The sequence below is a fragment of the Aquarana catesbeiana genome, linkage group LG02 (assembly GCF_042186555.1).
Source record: "Aquarana catesbeiana isolate 2022-GZ linkage group LG02, ASM4218655v1, whole genome shotgun sequence".
Lineage (NCBI taxonomy): Eukaryota > Metazoa > Chordata > Amphibia > Anura > Ranidae > Aquarana > Aquarana catesbeiana.
This window is the reverse complement of record NC_133325.1, coordinates 236,959,091-236,979,383: the sequence shown is the minus strand read 5'-3', so window position 1 is coordinate 236,979,383 and position 20,293 is coordinate 236,959,091. Positions and strand designations below refer to the sequence as shown.

Below are 20,293 nucleotides of genomic sequence, written 5' to 3'. Positions count from 1 at the left end.
GGCTTTGACAGCCGCGGAAGCCAGTAGCACAGCTGCTCTGTCTCAGCCAATCAGTAGGAGTGTACTGGATGGCTGAGAGGATCCTGGACATTGCTGGAAAGGAGGAGGTTAGGTAGGTAATTGTGGGGTGCTGGGGAGGCTGCTACACACAAGGTTTTTTATCTTAATGCATAGAATACGCTAAGATAAAAAAAAACCTTCTGCCGTACAACTGCTTTAAGGATGGTAACCTTGTTTGTCTTGGAAATTTAGAATCCATGCAATTTAAAAGAATCCTAGGAGCGCTCAGTTGTGGAGGGTGAAGTGACGTGTGATGGGCGTGCTCTATGGGGAATGATATTTCAAGGGCGTTATCCCCTAGTGTGCTTTTTAGATATGAGGTAAGGAATCGTTCAGGAGAGGTTCCCTTAGATTTTTCTGGGAAGCCAACAAAACGGTTTAGTCTCAATCTTTTTTTCCCACAAGTCATCCAGCTTCGATCTGAGAGAAACTATCTGCCAGGAAGCATCCCTTATAGTGGCAGACTGGAGCTTCCAGTGTGCTGATGCTTTCCTCTGCAGCTCCAATTCCTTGTTAGGTTCTGGACATCTTGTTTCAAGAAGAAGACTACCGTGTGGATGGTTCTCAATTTTAAGTTCTCAGCAAGGCCTCGCAGTCTTGTAGGGAATGCATGATCTGTGATAGGATAGGTTCAATAGCAGCATGGCTGCTCACCGTAGAGCTATAAAAATACAATTGCAGCACCTGTTAATGCCAGAAAAAATGTATAAATACCAGTAATCTAAATATTTATAATATAAAGCCCATCAATCAAATCATAAAAGTACCAAACTGTATTTCTTTCTCGAACATCACGGGACACAGAGCCTCAGTAATTACTGATGGGTTATATATAGGTATCACTGGTGATTGGACACTGGCACACCCTATCAGTAAGTTCAACCCCCTATATAATCCCTCCCTCTGCAGGAAAACCTCAGTTTTTACGCCAGTGTCTTAGGTGATGGACGTGTAAAGATGTCCTGTGCTGAGCTCCAAAGGGATTATCCTATATCCTATACTGGGGCAGGCCAGGCGAACTGGATCCATTCCAAAGTGTCTTTCTAGGCCGAATTGGATGGTACCCAGTCTGACGTTTTTTTTTTCAAACGGAGCCCACCGTGAGAAGTGAAGATTGGGTCTGTACAACAGAACCCTGCGGCTGGATAAGGTAAGAGGAGATTCCATAGAATTTTTTAATTCTAGTAGGATTTCTCCTTTAAGGTAAATGCATGCTATGCCTATTGTGACCACTGGGGGCTGCCAAGAGCACATACCTTCTCATGCTGATGTCTGTCTCTGTGTTTCCACGCTGCACACGCTCCTCCGGCCGGCTCCAGGTAGGATGGGATGGGGGGATTTCTCAGGAATGTTCCCCCAGGCTAGGGGGAGGCTGCAGGTATCTGTGAGGCGGTTGTACACCGCTCTATCGCCTCCGCCAATTGCCGCCATTGTGCAGGCCCATCACTACCGGCCTCTCTCCTTCCTCCCCCACCCCCAGCCTTTCCTCCATATTGTGTCCGGAGGGTCAGCCAGCGCGGGAAGCGCTCGTCTTTTCAAAATACGAGGGGGGGCGGTAGGGGGGGGGGGGCGGGGCGTCAGCACAGCGTGCTCAGACGCCCACACAGGCCAGCTGCAGGCTATTAAAGGCACTTTGTACAGGTGCACACAGCCTTCAGAGGGACACAGAGCTGACGGTCGCATGGAAGGTGGGACACAGGCATTCTCCTAGGCAGCATTTACTTGGTAACACCAGACTGGGCATTGGGTAGCAGGGCTTTTAGCCGGACTACATCGCTCAGCAGGCAGTGTTCATTTTGTGATACCTCCACCTTGTTGCTTTGCACTATGGGTAGAAGAGGTTCAAACACCTCAAGAACCAGAGACTCTAGGGGATCTCGTTCAGGTTCTGAGGACCCCCTTTCTGCAGCATCCTCCCCCCTGAGGGGCCAGGGACGGCTAGCCAGAGGGAGCCATTGGGGTCAGGGGCTATACCTGCCTCCGGCACATACGTTACACAGGGTTTTTTTTCCTCAGCTATTAATGGTTTAGAGGAAAGATTAATGGCCGTGATTACATCTTCACTCAGTGGAAGAAAACGCACTAGGCCTTCCTCTGTTTGCCAAGACCCTCAGGCAGAGGAGCTCTGGGATAAAGGAGAGGAATCCCTTTCAGAGGATCAGGATGGGATGGATGATTCCTCTTAGGAGGAATCAGGTGGAGAGGGACCCTCTGCGATTTCCCAGGAGGAGAAAGTCTTAGTGCAGATCCTTACTGGATTGGTCTGCTCCACATTTAGGTTGCCCATATCTGAATCAGCTAAAGAATCCTCGTCTTCTTTAGGGTCACTGAAACCTCCTCAAATATCACAAGCTTTTCCTGTTCATAATTTACTTGAAAAGCTCATTTATTCTGAGTGGGATCACCCAGATAAATGTTTTTTTCCGCCGAAAAAGTTTTCAACACTTTATCCGATGGAAGAAAAGTTTATAAGAATGTGGGGAATACCGGCCATTGATGCGGCTATTTCCTCCGTTAATAGTCTGACTTGTTCTATAGACAGTGCTCAGGGATCCTGTAGATAGAAAGATGGAATCCCTATTGAAGGATGTTTTCTCCTTGGCAGGTTCAGTGGCTCAACCTGCAGTTGCAGCGATTGGAGTCTGTCAATACTTAAGAGACCATGTTAAGCAGGTTATCAAAGTATTACCTGAACAGCAGGCCCAGGGGTTGGCTAACCTTCCTGCGGCCTTATGTTATGTTGTTGACGCCATCAGATTCTGTCGTGCAAACCTCTCGTGTTTCACTGGGGTTGGTGCATATACGGAGAATCCTATGGCTGAAAAATTGGTCAGCCGAAGCACCATGTAAGAAGCTGCTGGCTGGGTTTCCATTTCATGGTCCAAGGTTGTTTGGAGAAGACTTGGATGACTATATCAAGAGAATCTCTTGTGGGAAAAGTACTCTCTTACCTGTTAAGAAGAAGAGTAAGCGTCCCTCTTTCAAACTGACGCTTTCCCCAGTGCTAGGGGCTTCGGCCTCCAGGCAGTCCTGGGAGAAGAAGCCTACTAGGCAAAACACTAAGACCTCTTTATGAAGGGGCGCCCCTGCTCGCTCGAGTGGGGGGAAGACTGCGACAGTTCTCAGAGCTCTGGCAGGAGGACTTCCAGGACAGATGGGTAATCTCCACAGTAACCTTAGGGTACAAGCTGGAGTTTCAAGAATTTCCCTCTCCTCGGTTCCTCAGATAAAGTGTCCCCAGAGACCCAGAGAAGAAGCAGTCGCTCCTTCTGGCGTTAGAGCGACTTTTGTCGCAGGAGGTCATTATGATGGTTCCCGCAAAGGATCAAGGACTGGGCTTCTATTCCAACCTTTTTACGGTCCAAAAACCAAATGCGGATGTCAGACCCATTCTGGATTTAAGGGATCTGAACCGATTCCTAAGGATTCAGTCCTTCCGCATGGAATCAATTCGGACAGTAGTCTCCACCCTGCAGGGAGGAGAGTTTCTGGCGTCAATAGACATCAGAGATGCATATCTGCATGTGCCCATGTTTCCTGCTCATCAGAAGTTTCTGCGCTTCGAAATAGGAGGGCGCCATTTCCAGTTTGTGGCTCTGCCTTTTGGGATAGCCACTGCACCTCGAGTGTTCACAAAGGTCTTGGCCCCTCCTCTGGCCAGATTAAGGGCTCAGGGGATAGCTGTCATAGCATACCTAGACGACCTGCTACTGATAGACCGGTCGGTAGCCTCCTTGAACGGGAACTTGAGAACCACAGTCAAGTTTCTGGAACACCTAGGTTGGATCCTCAACCTAGAAAAATCTTTCCTAAAACCAGTAAGAAGACTGGAGTATTTAGGTCTGATCATAGATACAAGCCAGGAGAAAGTATTTCTACCTCAGGCAAAGATCACTGTTTTAAGGGAGCTGATTCTTACAGTCAGGACCAAGAAGGGTCCTTCTGTCTGCCTCTGTATGAGGCTGCTAGGAAAGATGGTATCTTCTTTCGAAGCAGTTCCTTATGCTCAGTTTCATTCAAGACTGCTGCAACACAGTATTCTGTCGGGCTGGAACAAGAAGGTTCAGGCGTTGGACTTTCCGATGCACCTGTCTCATGCGGTGCGTCAGAGCCTCAATTGGTGGCTCATACCCGAAAACCTGCAGAAGGGGAAATCCTTTCTGCCGGTTACCTAGACAGTGGTAACAACAGATGCCAGTCTGTCAGGTTGGGGAGCAGTTCTGGAACAGTCTGCGGTTCAGGGGGTATGGTCCAAAACAGAGAGGACCTTACCCATCAACATTCTGGAGATCCGTGCGGTATATCTAGCCCTAAAGGCCTGGTCTATCAGGCTACAGGGTTGCCCGATCAAGATCCAGTCCGACAATGCCACAGCAGTGGCCTATGTCAATAATCAGGGAGGCACCAGGAGCCGAGCTGCTCAAAGAGGTGAACCAGATCTTAGTCTGGGCAGAGAAGCATGTGCCATGCATATCGGCAGTTTTCATTCCAGGGATAGAGAACTGGCAGGCGGACTATTTAAGTCGCCAGAAGTTACTTCCAGGGGAATGGCCCTGCACCCCGACGTCTTTTGGGCCATATGCCAAAGATGGGGGGTTCCAGATGTAGATGTCTTTGCATCCCGATTCAACAAAAAAGAAAGATTTGTGGCAAGAACAAAGGATCCTCTTGCATGCGGGACGGATGCGTTGGTGATTCTGTGGCATCGGTTCTCACTGATTTATGCATTCCCGCCTATTCTGCTACTGCCACGACTTCTTCGCAGTATCAGGCAGAAAAGGAAGTCAGTACTTCTGGTGGCCCCCGCTTGGCCCAGAAGGACGTGGTATGTGGAAATAGTAAGGATGACGGTGGGTTCCCCGTGGACACTACCGGTACGCCCAGACCTGTTATCTCAGGGTCCAGTGTTCCATCCTGCCTTACAAACGCTAAATTTGACGGTTTGGCTATTGAGACCCACGTTCTGAAGAGTCGTGGGCTTTCAGGTTCTGTGATATCTACCTTGATCAGTGCAAGGAAGCCAGCTTCCAGAATGATTTATCATAGAGTCTGGAAAGCTTATATATCCTGGTGTGGCATCCCAGAAAATATGTGATCGGTAGAATCCTGGATTTTCTACAATTGGGTTTAGAGATGAAGCTGGCCTTGAGTACCATCAAGTGCCAGGTCTCGGCTTTATCAGTATTATTTCAACGGCCACTTGCTTCGCATTCTTTGGTCCGAAATTTTATGCAGGGGGTGACGTGTCTTAATCCTCCAGTTAGGGCGCCCCTAAACCCCTGGGACTTGAACTTGGTTCTGTCTGTGTTACAGAAACAGCCTTTTGAACCAATACGTCAGATTCCTTTGGTCTTGTTGACAAGGAAGTAAATTTTTCTGGTTGCCATTTCTTCTGCTAGAAGAGTATCAGAATTAGCAGCCCTTTCCTGTAAGGAGCCTTATTTGATTGTACACAAGGATAGAGTGGTACTGCGCCCTCATCCTAGTTATTTACCGAAGGTGGTTTCAGAGTTTCATTTAAACCAGGACATTGTTCTACCTTCCTTTTTTCCAGATCCCTGTTCTCCGGAAGAGAGATCACTACATTCTTTGGATGTAGTAAGAGCAGTCAGGGCCTCTGGAGGCAACTGCTCAGATTCGCAAAACAGATGTTTTGTTCGTGCTGCCAGAGGGTCCCAATAGAGGACAGGCAGAGTCAAAAGCTACCATTTCTAAATGGAAATGACAGTTGGTTATTCAGGCTTACGGTTTGAAACAGAAGATTCCTCCATTTCAGATCAGGGCACATTCCACAAGGGCTATTGGTGCTACTTGGGCAGTGCATCACCAAGCCTCTATGGCTCAAATCTGCAGGGCCGCAACCTGGTCTTCAGTCTATACATTCACCAGATTCTATCAGGTGGATGTGAGAAGGCAGGAGGATATCGCCTTTGGGCGTAGTGTGCTGCAGGCAGCGGTACAGGGTCCTCTGGTCTGATTGCACCCTACTTAGTCGTGGTGTCTCCCCCCCCCCCCCCCAGACAGCATTGCTTTGGGACATCCCATCAGTAATTACTGAGGCTCTGTGTCCCGTGATGTTCGAGAAAGAAAATAGTATTTTTTTTAAACAGCTTACCTGTAAAATCCTTTTCTTTCGATGGACATCACGGGACACAGAGGTCCCGCCCCTCTTCTAATACACTATATTGCTTGGCAACAAAACTGAGGTATCCCTGCAGAGGGAGGGATTATATAGGGGGTTGAACTTTCTGATAGGGTGTGCCAGTGTCCAATCATCAGTGATACCTAGGGGTGCAACGGATCGTCATCGATCCATGATCCGATCCGCGGAGGTTGATCCGATCCGCGGAGGTTGATCCGTACGGGACACCCGCGATCCACGGAGCGCTCTGTGGGCTCGGCCATAGGAAAGGCCGCGGCTTCGGCCTAGCTCCGGAGCGGCGGCCATTTTGGTACACCCGGCGGCCGTTTAGCATGTGATCGCTCCGTCAAATGACGGAGCGATCACTTGTAACAAACCGGCGTCATGTCATGACGCCGGTTCCTCTCTCCCCTCTGTGTACTGATCTGTACAGTGGAGGGGAGAGATCGGATGGCAGCAGTGCCAATACTCTGCAATGCTCTGCTGCAATACCCTGCCAATACTCTGCAATACCCTGCTGCAATGCCCTGACAATACTCTGCAATGCCCTGCCAATAGTCTGTCATACCCATACCCTGCCAATAGTCTGCAATACTCTGCCACACCCTGCCAATAGGGAGATTGTGGATATTACAGTGGGGGAGATTTTTTTTTTTTTGTTGATCCAAAAATGATCCGAACCGTGACTCCTAATCCGAGGAACGATCCGAACCGTGAGTTTTTTTGATCCGTTGCACCCCTAGTGATACCTATATATAACCCATCAGTAATTACTGAGGCTCTGTGTCCCGTGATGACCATCGAAAGAAAAGGATTTTACAGGTAAGCTGTTATAAAAAAATCCTATTATCTTGCAAAACACCAGTGTGCTTTAAATAACCCATTGATTTTTCTCCAGCGAAGACCCATCATCAGTAATGACTCATGTAAACAGGACATCTTGCTAACTCTTCTAGACTCCTTTCCTCCTGGCAACAACATTTTGGCAGAAAAAATGCTTGACACTTGTGTAATGCGTTTTAGGAGCGTCAATTAATTTCATCTGCCAGAACAATAATGTTTTATTGTAAATATAAAACTTTCACAATAACAATTATGACATTTTAATAAATGTCAGTAATACCGACTGTCACCATAGACAGGTATAGCCAGAGATTTATCATATAGTAGCAAGTTCTGGCTTAGTGAGTCAGAGACCGACCCTTATTGGCAGTAAACGGGTAAAACCGCACAAACAGAATATTTACAACAAAAGCTGTTGCAACGGAAAAGAGACAATGCAAAAGAAAAACAAAGGGATTTAAAAGTGAAAGTACTTAACAGAGTCCTGATTCTGAGTTCATCAGAGCCCAGACAATGAGCATAAGATGGATCAGTGACTCTCATATATCTTGGCTGATGTTCCTTGTTTGATGGTAAAAAGAGATCTCCAGACTACTGTGCAGTTTCTTTTCAGGTCCCTGACGAGGGTGTGGACAGAAATTATTTGACCACTCAGAAGGTCTCAGGAGTGGCTGATCGTATGTCACAATGTTTACTACGCTATATCTGCCCTCCCTCAAATACAGTTTATGCATGTATTAATATCTTAGAATTTCTACAGGTTGCATTATGGTAACTGGTATATTGTCCAGCATGAAATTTCCATTTGAATGAGTACAAATATGATGAGTATGAGATGCTTATTTCACCTAGGAGAGGTAAAGGACCTAATCTGTTTCCGGTACCTTCTAGGATAGTGGGACTCGGGGGGGGGGGGGGGGGGGGGCATACAATAGACAACGTGATTGTCGCTCTGCTATTAACATTCATTGTTTCCACTTTGCAACAAAATTGCTAAGGACTATCGCTTTTATTGCATTTCTCTGAAAGGTTGCAGCAATCGCTATGCTTAACTACAAATTGCTGAATGAGAGAGATTTGTAGCAGAGCAAAACAGCAAACTGTCACCAATTCCAGCGATTGCATTGCTAGCTACAAATCCCTGTTTATCTCTTGTATTGGATGTTTGTAAGTGATCCATTTCTGCCAAAAAATTGCTCATATGTCATCGGCCTTACAGTTTTTCTGTAACTTATTGTATGGTTTCAATTTCACAAAGTAATTGTCTGGTTATAATAAAATGGTTTACACTTGCTTGTAATAGTTTGAAGCATAAGCATTTTTTTTGTAATTCATTGTATACTTTTTGTTTAGATTGATGTCCTCGAAGACCCAGCTATCCATAATGTGATCTTACTGCAGATAGTACTCCAGGAAGTTAGGCGTCGCAGTGCCCCAGTTTACAAACGAATCCGGGATCTTACTAGTAACTCTGACAAGTACTTCTACACGTTCACCAATGAGTACCATCGGTAAAAGATTCTTTTTTTCCACAAAACAGCTATAGCAGTGTTTTTTTTTTGTTTTCCCCTCAAATAACTGTCCAGATAATAAAGCTTTAAAGTGTTACTAAACCCAGGACCCTGCATTCGCTATATTTGACCTCCCACATTACACAAAACATGGGAATGAAATTATTTTAGTAAATATAAACTGCTAAATAACTTTTCTCATCAGCAGTATATAGCAGTCTTGTGACTTCTGTCCCTGTCTGGTTAAAGCTAGTAGGAGGAATTTTAATTCTACTCTGGCTGTCCTATGAGGCTACAGGCCCCCTGACCCTTTGTCTGGACAGTGCTGATTGGCCCTGTGCTGATCACATGCACCCTACCAAAATTAAAAATAAAACTCTATAGCAATACACACCAAACTAATCGTGCAGAGTGACTCCAAGACTGTTCTATCAGCAAATGGATTGAGGATAGTAAAAAGCGGGAAGATCAAACAGCTTTTTTACGCAATGCAGAGGATTAACCCCTTAGGTTCCACAGTGAGTATAACAAGCATGCTTTATTGCATATGCAGACTGATTTTAATGTTGTGGGTTTAGTAACACTTTAAGTTTAGCCAAAAATAATGGCTATAGCTTTGGAGAGTTAACTTGTAATAAAGGATGTTCCATGTCGTGTGGGCAGTTGGATCCTGTAGAAATCTTCACTGTGGGGATACACCGTTCTTTTCCCGTCTTTGAACTTCAAAAGTTTTTTAACTTTGGCTGTTCTGTGAAAAAGTTAGATGCAGGAGCACCCCCTTGAATGAGAAATGTTCTTGCTTTTCGCTGCTTGTAACACGATCTGTGAATGGGGAAGAGAATTTTTTTGGGGGGGCAGTGAAAGCGCTGAAATAACCTGTCTCGATGCCAGACGAGAGGACGGGTCCTCATCAAAATGTTTTACACGGCAGCTTCGCAGAAGATGCAAAGCTGTTAACCCCCGCAGTGCCAGAGGTTCAGAGATAGGAGGATGGGCCATCCCTGCAGTAAAGATTTTTCTAGGATCCAGTTGACAACACGAAGTTGGTAATTCTTCATTGCAAGCAAGTTAATTCACTAAAGAGAATCTTTTTATGATTACACTTCAGGTTTAGCCAAGGAAATATTTGATTAATTTAGAAGCTCATTCTTTCAGTCACGCTGCTGCTTGACTATGTCAAAAAAACCTATTGGTACATCAAGTTCATCTGTCCTACTGTGTCTTTGATAGTGAAATAATAATATTATTTGCAGTTCTGGTCTAATCCACTCTATTATCCTCTATTCCTATCAACCACTGATGTCCCTTAATGCTTTGCCAAAAAATATGCTAATACATAGCATAAACAAATAATAAAAAATTAATGTGCAAAACATATCACATCATAAAGTGCAAATAAACCCTGTGCAAAACAATATAAGATGCAAACAATCCCAAAATATAAAGTGCTCTAGTGCAATAATCAAATATATCATCACTTTAAAGAATGTTCTAAAAATAAACTGCAAGAAAATCTGCATGATTTCCAATATCAAAAGTCCCTAAATCTTCCAATATAGTGTTTTTTCCAAAGTGATTTGACTTCATCTAAGTGCTTCTTAGGCCACTGTGCAACACCCGGTGTGATCCGTCACCACTCTCACTAAATCAAACTAAAAAAATACAGGCTGGTCAGATTATAAACCAGCTCATGCATCTAATCACTGGCTCCACTTCACTCCAGACTCGGCGTCTTGTGTTACCACCTCTTACATAGATAATCACTATACATAGGGAGAATAGAAAGGGAAGATAGAAAGAAGGCAGCTTCCATCGTGTGAGAACTAATCAAAATAGAATAAAGAATTTCACTTGCATGTATGAAGTGTCCGCCTGACACTAGAGTAACTCATTCGTCTAGCCGATCGCCTCTGGTCAGAAGCCCAAACCTCCAGTATGATCTGGTGTGCGTGGTGACGTCCGCACCCTTGCCCTGCCCTATGCGTTTCATAATGCAAAATTGGAAGATTTTGAGACTTTTCATATTGGAAATCACAGATTTTCTTTCAGTTTATTTTTAGGACATTCTTTACCCCAAATCGCAGTAGCTGTACGTCCTTATTTTGACGCTAAATACCGTTGTTATGGCAGCAGCTAGCTGCCATAACCCCAGTATTTTCAGCAACGGTGGGTGGTTCTCTTTGGGTTTAAATTGGTCTCTGTGGTGGATTCGCCGCATGATCATTTTTATCTGGGGCAGGAGAGGAACCCCTCCCGCCACACTTCCGATCCTCTTCGCAGCTTACCCTCGCATCCTCTCCCCTGACAGGCCCGGAGCCGAATGAGGGAAAGATGATGGCCCCCATTCGGCTCCATAACATTAGATGGCGGAAGCGACGTCAAACGTCCCTTCTGCCCAATGGTCTTAAAGGGGAATTTTTTTTTTATTGCAAAAAAAGAAATGACAGTTAATTTTTTTTTTTTTTCTTGCATTTAAGTGTAAATATGAGATCTGAGGTCTTTTTGACCCCAGATCTCACATTTAAGGGGTCCTGTCATTTTCTATTACAAGGGATGTTTACATTCCTTGTAATAGGAATAAAAGTGACCGAATTTTTTTTTTTTTTTTTTTTTTTTAAAGGACAGTGTAAAAATAAATAAGAAGCGCCCCATCCTGCTGAGCTTGCGTGCAGAAGTGAACGTATATGTAAGTTGCGCCCGCATATGAAAATGGTAACTCGAAACGTAACCTGTAGACATTTTTAAATGGAGATTTTGGAGATTTTTAAGGGTCAAAGTTTGTCGCTATTCCACGAGCGGGCGCAATTTTTAAGCATGACATGTTGGGTATCAATTTACTGGATCTAATATTATCTTTCACAGTATAAAAAAAATTGGGCTAACTTTACTGTTTTATTTTTTTTAAGTAAAAAAAAAAAGTGTATTTTATTCTCTAGGGTGTCTGAAAAAAAAATGTTTGGGGGGGTTCTAAGTAATTTTCTAGTAAAAAAAAAAAAAATTTAACTTGTAAACAAGTGTCAAAAAGAGGCTCAGTTCTTAAAGAGGGAGTCCCGCGAAAAAAAAAAAATGTAAAAGTCAGCAGCTACAAATACTGCAGCTGCTGACTTTTACAATAAGGACACTCACCTGTCCCAGGGTCTAGCGATGTTGGCACCCGAAACCGAATTGTCCCTCGCTCCTCGGGTGCTGCCGCCGCCATTCTCTGTAAGGGAATCAGGAAGTGAAGCACTGCAGCTTCAGTTCCCTACTGCGCATGCGCGAGTCGCGCTGTGCTTCCTAACTGGTCCCCGCTGTCTCTGGGACCCGTGTGTGTTCCAGCAGACAGCGCGGTGGGGACGGGAAGAGGCATAGACTCCAGTGGGAGTCTATGCCGGAAGTGGGTGCAAATACCTGTCTTAGACAGGTATCTGCACCCCCCTGAAAGGTGCCAAATGTGACACCGGAGGGGGGGGTTCCGAAAAGCGGAGTTTCAATTTCTGTGGGAACCTCCGCTTTAAGTGGTTAAAGTGATGATATTTCTGATTATTGCACTAGAGCACTTTATATTTTGGGATTGTTTACATCTTATATTGTTTTGCACACGGTTTATTTGCACTTTATGATGTGATATGTTTTGCACATTAATTGTTATTTTTTTATGATATGTATTAGCATATTGTTTGGGATTGCAGAATATTAGATGATGAAGCATTAAAGAGGAAAGAAAACTTCCATCTTTAAGTTTTACCTATAGGTAAGCCTATTTTAGGGCTTACCTGTAGGTAGTGTAAATATCTCCTAAACATCTACTGTTTAAGAGATTTTTACTATCCATGCAGCCAGTTACGGCACTGGCGCATGCGCTCTGAAGGAACGGCCACCCGTGCTGTTTCTTCAGAGCAGTGCACTGTGACTGGCGGCTCGCCGGTGCATGCGTGGGAGTGACGTCACAGTGACTCCGCCCATTCACAGAGCCAGAGCCTCGAACCCGGAGGGAAGACCGGGTATAGATGGATGCCATTTCCAGCGATGACATCGCATCACTCGAGGGCTTCGTTTTGAGGCAAGTTTCACACATTGTGCTAGTATGTGATGCATACTAGCGCATTATGCCTTTGCCTTCCAGGTAAGAAAAAAAGTGCAGCGGTTTACAACCGCTTTAACCTCCCCAGGGTATTCCAGAGTGTGGCTCAGGGTTACATTTCAGTACCATTAGCGGTAACCACGCGCCACACTCGGAATTGCATCTCAGGATCCTGTTGCAGTGTACTTACCTTGTCCCCAGGATCCTACGATGTCCACCCGCTGTGTCTGCAGGCTGTGTCCTCCACCCGATGTACTGTGTGCCGGGCTCCATTCCCTGCGAGCGCCGCAACGCATGGGGGCAGAGCCCGTGGCAAATTCAAAAACTACACAATTCATAACACATACAGTACACTGTAATCTTACAGATTACATTACTGTATCAAATCATTTCACATCCCTTTTGTCCCTAGTCCTTTGTCCAGTGCCCTGCAGCACTTTTATATTATATATACTGTTCTTTCTGCCTGGAAACTTGAGATTGTCCATGCCATCCAAAAAGTGTCCCTTTTTATGTCAAAAGCGGTTTGAGACCAGCTAGAAAACTGCGATAGTAAATTAGAACACTTGCAGAATTGAGCAATAGTGAATCGTGGGGAAATTCATTTTATTATTATTATATTATTATTTTTTATAGTTATTTACTATCTTTAGGGATGCACTGAAATTTCGGCTGCCGAAAGAGAAATCACGCCCATAATGGTGCCGAAAATGGGGCGGGGCCTCCGCCCCTGGTGCCGCCCATCGTGGGTGTGTCGTTCTGAAGCGCCCGTCCTTACTTTCTCCTCCTCCCCTTGCCTCCCTCCTCGCCCATGCTACAGGGGGCCCGTGCAACTAAGCATAATTTTTTAATTTTTATACAAAGCATTATAAAAAAAGTGTATGTGGGATAGATATCAATTTTTTTTTTTTTTGTATTAAACAAGATAAAGACATGGTTAGCCTAACTGTTTTAGGTAACAGTTGCATTAACTGTTTAGATACGAAAGCTATTTTAGTAATGTGCTCTTCATTTACATGACAGTGAGACCTACATAGAACAAGAACAAGGAGAGAATGCTAATGATCGGAACGACAGGGCAATTAGAACTGCAGTAAAATGGTACAATAAGCACTTGCAGAGTTCACAAAAAAACAAAAATCTACAAGTGATTTTAATAACAAATGACTGGAGAAATAAAGAGAAAGCGGTGGAAGAAGGAATTGTAGCATACACCTGTAAGTCTTACATTATGTGTTGTTTGCTTTTCTTGTGCTTTTCACTTTCCTATGTGATCACTATTGCTGTGTATTAGAGCTGTACGATTCTGGCTAAAATGAGAATCACAATTTTTTTGCTTAGAAGATAGATCACGATTCTCTCACGATTCTCGCGGCGTAACATCATCTTTCACATTAAAACAAAAAAAAAGATTAATTGTGCAGCTCTACTGTGTATGGTCAAAATATTGTATATACCAAGGCGAAACTGTAAACTATGAATATAATTCCATTAAAAGAAATCACTTCATTCTTTTGTATGTCTTGTTCAGCTGTTAGATTTATTGTGCAGCTTTTCCTTTTTAAAACAATATTGGCAAGATGATGTTCCCAGGTTTTCTAGATTGCTAGTTTATGAAGAATTTGAACCCTTTGTCAGGTGTTTCTGTCTGTGCCCCCATTGGTGAGATCCACCTCAATTTCTGTGACACAACACAGTAACAAAGTAAGGAAATCTCTCCAGTGAGAACACTTGACAAATGTTCATTCTAACTCTTCCTACAATACCTGTAAAAGTGCTTTTAATGTTCCTTTTGGAGAAATTATCCTTGATTCTTCTCTCAGGAACACAATAGAAGGGAGGGAGTATCTCTAAAGTGAGGACACAGACAGCAGTAAACACTTGATAGAGGTTCTAACTCACTTTCATTCTAATTTCTAGCGAAAATAAAATACATGGCTTTTTTATTTTATTTGTCAATACATATTAGAGCTGCACAATTAATCGTCAAGAATCGTTATCGTGATTAATCGTCAAGAATCGCTATCACGATCTTGACTAAAGCGTTTCACAATTCATTCTTTGCAAAGAATTCTCTCTGCTCTTCTGAAGTCACAGCCCTCAAAAGAAAAGAAGAGAAAAACTGAGCAGTCTGCCAAGAAACAAAACATTATTTATCAGTTGAACTTAAGTATAAACATTGTAACAGTTTGTCAATGGACTAGACTTGTGTGTAAGTGAAAAAAGTTTAACCACTTAAACACTAAACCTTTTTCTGACATTTGTGGGTTTCAAGTTAAAATCATTTTTTTTTGCTAGAAAATTATTTAGAACCCCCACACATATATATTTTTTTAGTAGACACCCTAGAGAATAAAATGGTGGTTGTTGCAATATTTTATGTCACACTGTATTTGCGCAGCAGTCTTTCAAATGCAATTTTTTTGGAAAAAATTACTTTAATGAATTAAAAAAAAAAAAAATCTAACCAGTAAAGTTAGCCCTTTTTTTTTTTTTTTTTTTTTGTATAATGTGAAAGATTTTACATCGCGAGAATCGTAATCTTTTTATTCTAAGCAAAAAAATCATGATTCTCATTTTGGCCAGAATCGTGCAGCTCTAATACATATTTATTTATGCCTTTGTGATGGGTGTAATTAGATTTTTTTTTTATCCTTGACTGTAAATTTCTTTCCAAAAGGCAAAATCACTCTTGAATGTTTCTTGCTGATATCACTTTAATTCAGGGTTTCTCAACCTTTTTACCTTAAGGGAACCCTTGGCAAAAAGTATGAGATCTTGGGGAACACCAGAAGTTTTCATTTCTACAGCTCAGTGGCAAAGCTAGACATTTCTTAACCTGAGGAAGACTCAGTTTCATATTTTCCTCCTGCAGCTGCTATATGGGAGGGAGAGGAGGAGAAGCTGGCCTGCTGCTGTGGGAAGAAAATACAACCAATTGGTTCTAGTAAATGCAGCCCTTCCTGTCCAGATGTGACAGGGAGCCCGCACGAGACCCTTCGAACATGGGGATGGCGGCGCATGGGGCATATGCCCCCTCTGCCTCGCCAATGATTTATGGCCAGAGATGCTGAATGGCTTAGAGAATCACAGCACAGAGCCCTGTGTTTACTAACAACACAGGGCTCTGTACAGAGAGCAGCGATGTGGCTAAATCAACCACATCTATTGATAAAAGCAGCACATATTGCACATTGTTAGGCACACAGGTAACCCTTTCATTGCCCCTAGATGTTAATCCCTTCCCAGCCAGTGTCATTAGTACAGTGTATGGTATTAGAACTGATCACTGTATTAGTGTCACTGGTGATATCTGTCAGTTCCCATCCATTATTAATTTGCCCGCCGCACTATCACAGAATAGCAAAAAAATGCTCTTGTCATGAAGGGGGTAAAATCTTCCGGAGCATAAGCGGAGCTCCAACCCTCCCACCAAAAAATGCAGCTTCACAGCCGGTTCCCTACTGCGCATGCGCAAAGTGCGCTTGTGAATGGCCTAGCAGCTGGGGGGGAGGTGGAGGGGGCCGAACTTCCAGAGGACCTTGCTGCGGTGAGGTCTCCCAGAATTGCGGACAGGTGCCTGTCAAAAACAGGTACCCCCTCCCCCCCCAAAAGGTGCCAAATGTGGCGGGGGGGGGGGGGGGGGAAGCAAACAAGCTGAGCTTCCCCTTTTGGATGGAGCTCCACTTTAAGTGGTTAAATAATACCTCTTAAAGAGGAAGTAAAGTCTTCCTTTTTAATTGTACCTACAGATAAGCCTATAATAAAGCTTACCTGTAGGTACTGTAAATATCTCCTAAACTTGCACGGTTTAGTACATATTTACTATATACGCTGACGTCATTGGCGCATGCGTTCTGAAGAAATGACCGCCCGTGCCATTTCTCCAGGACCCTGTGCCGTGACCGATGGCTCGCGTTTGCATATGCGGGAGCACCGGAGCCCGCAAACACGGAAGAAACACCGGGGGAGATGTCGGCCATCTCAGCGATGTGCGGGCTCCACTCCAGGGCTTCATTCTAAGGTAAGTTTTTTACAATGAGCTAGTATGCGATGCATACTAGCTCATTATGCCTTTGTTTTACAGGTGTGTGGTATTTTTTGTTTTTTTTAATCGGATTTACAACCTCTTTAATGTGAAACTTGTGCTTACTTTTTCTTCACAGATGCTCAATTCTGGGTCAAGCTTGAGATAAGCAGTGTACAGGGGGTTAGCAGGGCAGAGCATCAGGGTGGGAACAGCGCAGTGGGGAAGGGGGCTCAGCAGGAGGCAACAGTACAGGGGAGCCAGGAGCACAGCATAGTAATGCGGGAGTGCCAATAGAGAACAGTACTGGGAGGCCAGGAGAGAACACCACAGTACAGGAGGGCCAGGAGAGAACAGCACAGTACATGGGGCCATGCAGAGTGGCACAGGGAAGATGTTGTATTGTATCTGATGCGCTGATTCCTACCCAACCTCCTCTCTTGTCCATCCCATGTGATATCACATATAAACACCTGTGATGGAAAGGAGAAGAGTGCTGGCTGGGATCGGTGCAGGACAATAATGTATGTTGCTTCCCTGCGCTGCTCTGCAGCACAAGGAGCAGATGACTGTTGGCTTAATGGGGATGCGATCTACCCATTACTGGCTTGTAATAGACGGGCAGATTGCAGCAGATCCCCTGGGGACTTCTCATGGAATTGTGGTTGAGAAACCTGGTTTTAAATGATTGTTAGATTAAGCATACCTGTTACAGTATTTTAAAATTACTAAAATGTACAAAATTTTTTTTTTTTTTTTAGGTGAAGAATACATAAAAAGTTTGTTAGCTAATCCAGAACTTGTTGATCGTCTTTCATATGTTTCTAATGAACAGGTAAATGCACAAACTATTTATCTCAATTGTGCAGTACTCAACAAGATGTTCTAGACTGTGGTTCATATGCCACTACCTCGGTTAACTGAACACTGGAGAAAGCTTTGCTAGGAACAGCCCCAGTGCATGCTCATATAATCCTGCCCACTCCATGGCACTCTGTTTTTTTTTCTAGTGTACTAGGCAATGGACCTCTTTCCCTTTTTTTTTTTTTTGTAGAAACTTTCTAAACCATAATATCCTTTACTGCGTCAACTGACACTTCTATCGAGGTCCAATTGCTTATTGCCTCAGTGCTTGCTAGTGGTTCATCTTGGGAGCCATAAACAGACAGTGGGGCCAGCCTGTAAAGTTTTCCCTAGGCACTGGATCCTGTGTTTTGGCACTTGCCTTGGCACATGGTGTACTGAGTGTTTGATAACTGCATGGTGTTCTACAGGTCCAGGACAGTGGTCTATTCCTATGACACCCAGACTATAAAGACTTCTTGGGGGTATTCCCACTGTGACAAAGTCTAAGGAACCTACAACATAGATAAAGTAAGACAGAGTTAGTGCCTGGGATATTGCAATTTCTTTCATACGCTGAACCTCCTCAACATCCATTTACACCATAAGGGGAAGAGCCTCACTTGGCAATGGCAGATTACAGGCAATTTGGAGCAGCAACACAATGGACAAACAGCAGAAATTCTGGTCTAGGTCCTGAGGAAACTCCAAGTTCCTCTCAGGTTGATAGCTGTTCCCTTTTTCAGAGCAAAATTTTACACGCAGACACTGCTACTTCCCCCTGAAGCGGCCTCTCTCACAGACGCACATGTGGCCTGTCTGAATTAAGCAGAACCAGTTGTTACTACTTTGTCAATTGCCCAGACTATGGCAAACTAGACTGGAGAACTCAATAGTGAATGGCGTCCCCATTTAGCTAATCCTTATTTTGCAGCAAACTTACAATTGTTGCTCTCTGCCCTACTATTCTGTGTAGATGCCATGGAGAGTGGGGTTCATCAAATCTTCAGAATGTCCTTACTGTTTCTACATATGCACAAAAATGTATAGCTTAGAGTATGGTTGGTGAAACTAGCTTGTGAAAGGGGATTTTTGCTTCAGCCCCGGAAGAATTTACCTTCTTCCTGACCAGGCCATTTTTTAGCGATACGGCACTGCGTTGCTTTAACTGACAATTGCGCGATCGTGCGACGATGTACCCAAACAAAATTTACATCCTTTTTTTCCCACAAATAGAGCTTTCTTTTGGTGGTATTTTATCACCTCTGCGGTTTTTATTTTCTGCGCTATAAACAAAAGAAGAGCGACAATTTTGAAAAAAAAACACTATCTTTTACTTTTTGTTATAATATCCCAAATTTTTTTCTCCGTTTAGGTGATATGTATTCGTCTACATATTTTTGGTAAAAAAAAATCGCAATAAGCATATATTGATTGGTTAGCGCAAAAGTTATAGCGTCTTCAAAATAGGGGATAGATTTATGGCATTTTTATTATTTATAGTTTTTTTTTAACTAGTAATGGCGGCGATTTGTGATTTTAGCAGTATTGCGATATTGCGCCGGACAAATCTGACACTTTTGACACATTTTTGGGACCATTGACATTTATTCAGCGATCAGTGCTATACAAATTGCACTGATTACTGTATAAATGTCACTGGCAGGGAAGGGGTTAACACTAGGGGGTGATCAGGGGTTAACTGTGTTCCCTAGGTGTGTTCTAACTGTGGGGGAGATGGACTGACTAGAAGAGGAGACCAATCAGTGTTCATACTTATGCCATGGAACTTGCCTGCCTCTCACCACACATCTTCAGTTTTATAACTGCTCAACAGTCTCTAGTTCATGGACCTCACAGCAACTTAACTGCCTGATATTCATTAATTAGGCACATTCCAACCTCTAGAATGGATGCACCCCCCCCTCCCCTCAATACTCTGTAATCTATCGGGTGAGGTAAATCTCACCTAGTATGATGTTAGAAATTAACATTCCTCATCCTGCAACTTCTTACATTTGAAATCGCCAAACACCTAGCCCTTGGTACCTCATAGGACTTGGGTTAGGCTTATATATATCTTCTTCCTAACACCGTGGCTTTTGCATTCCCTGTGCATTTTTCTGTAAGAAGTAGTTCTTCGTCTGTTGAGACTTTGTGTGCACTTCTGGGGTCTTTTCTCCGGGGCTGTTGTTCACGGCAGTGCCCTCTCTTTGTCTTTTTAAGGGGGTTAAAGGAACATCACTTTCTTTTCCTCAATTTTCCTGGCAGTTGTAGTTCTGTTTTGCCTCCCTTTGCTGTCTTCCCGGGGGGGGTACCCTCATTTTTTTTATGGTAAATGGAGACAAAGTATCCTGGAAGCCAGTCCTTTTTACACCCCTGGTACTCTTCCTATTGCCTTTTTTGGGAATGTGATTTTCCCTCTCCATTTATTTACGTGAAGGCATGTGAGACAGTAAAGATTCACCTTATGGGCGGGGCCAGGACTGTCATCTATGGCTGCCTGCCACGTGTTCCCTTGGAACCTGACCCCTTTTCCATTCTTCGCAGGACGGTCCCTCTATGTGATTTCTCCCTCTTTCATTCAGTTTGGTGGTTAGTTTTCATTTCTTTTTTTTTCTCTCTAGACTGGAGCTTCTGCTCTCAGGAACAGTCCCTCCCTTCCCAGGGAGTTCTTGGACTTTTTTACAGCATCTAGCATCTCTCCTTCTCAAAAGTCATAGGGTCACCAACTGCTCTATTGTTGATGTTTTCAAACCATTTTTTCACAGGTCCTTGGGCCTCTGCTGATCCATGTTTCTGCC

General features: G+C 43.8%; 1 protein-coding gene across 1 annotated transcript in view; it reads left to right on the top strand.

Moving 5' to 3' along the window:
- The window catches only part of DIS3 (DIS3 homolog, exosome endoribonuclease and 3'-5' exoribonuclease), a 122,444-nt gene that overhangs the window by 5,244 nt on the left and 96,907 nt on the right, over positions 1-20,293 (top strand). The window contains exons 3-5 of the mRNA XM_073612670.1: positions 8,399-8,556; positions 13,643-13,836; positions 17,408-17,481. Coding sequence (XP_073468771.1) covers positions 8,399-8,556; positions 13,643-13,836; positions 17,408-17,481 — 426 coding nt within the window. The remainder of the gene's footprint in view (positions 1-8,398; positions 8,557-13,642; positions 13,837-17,407; positions 17,482-20,293) is intronic.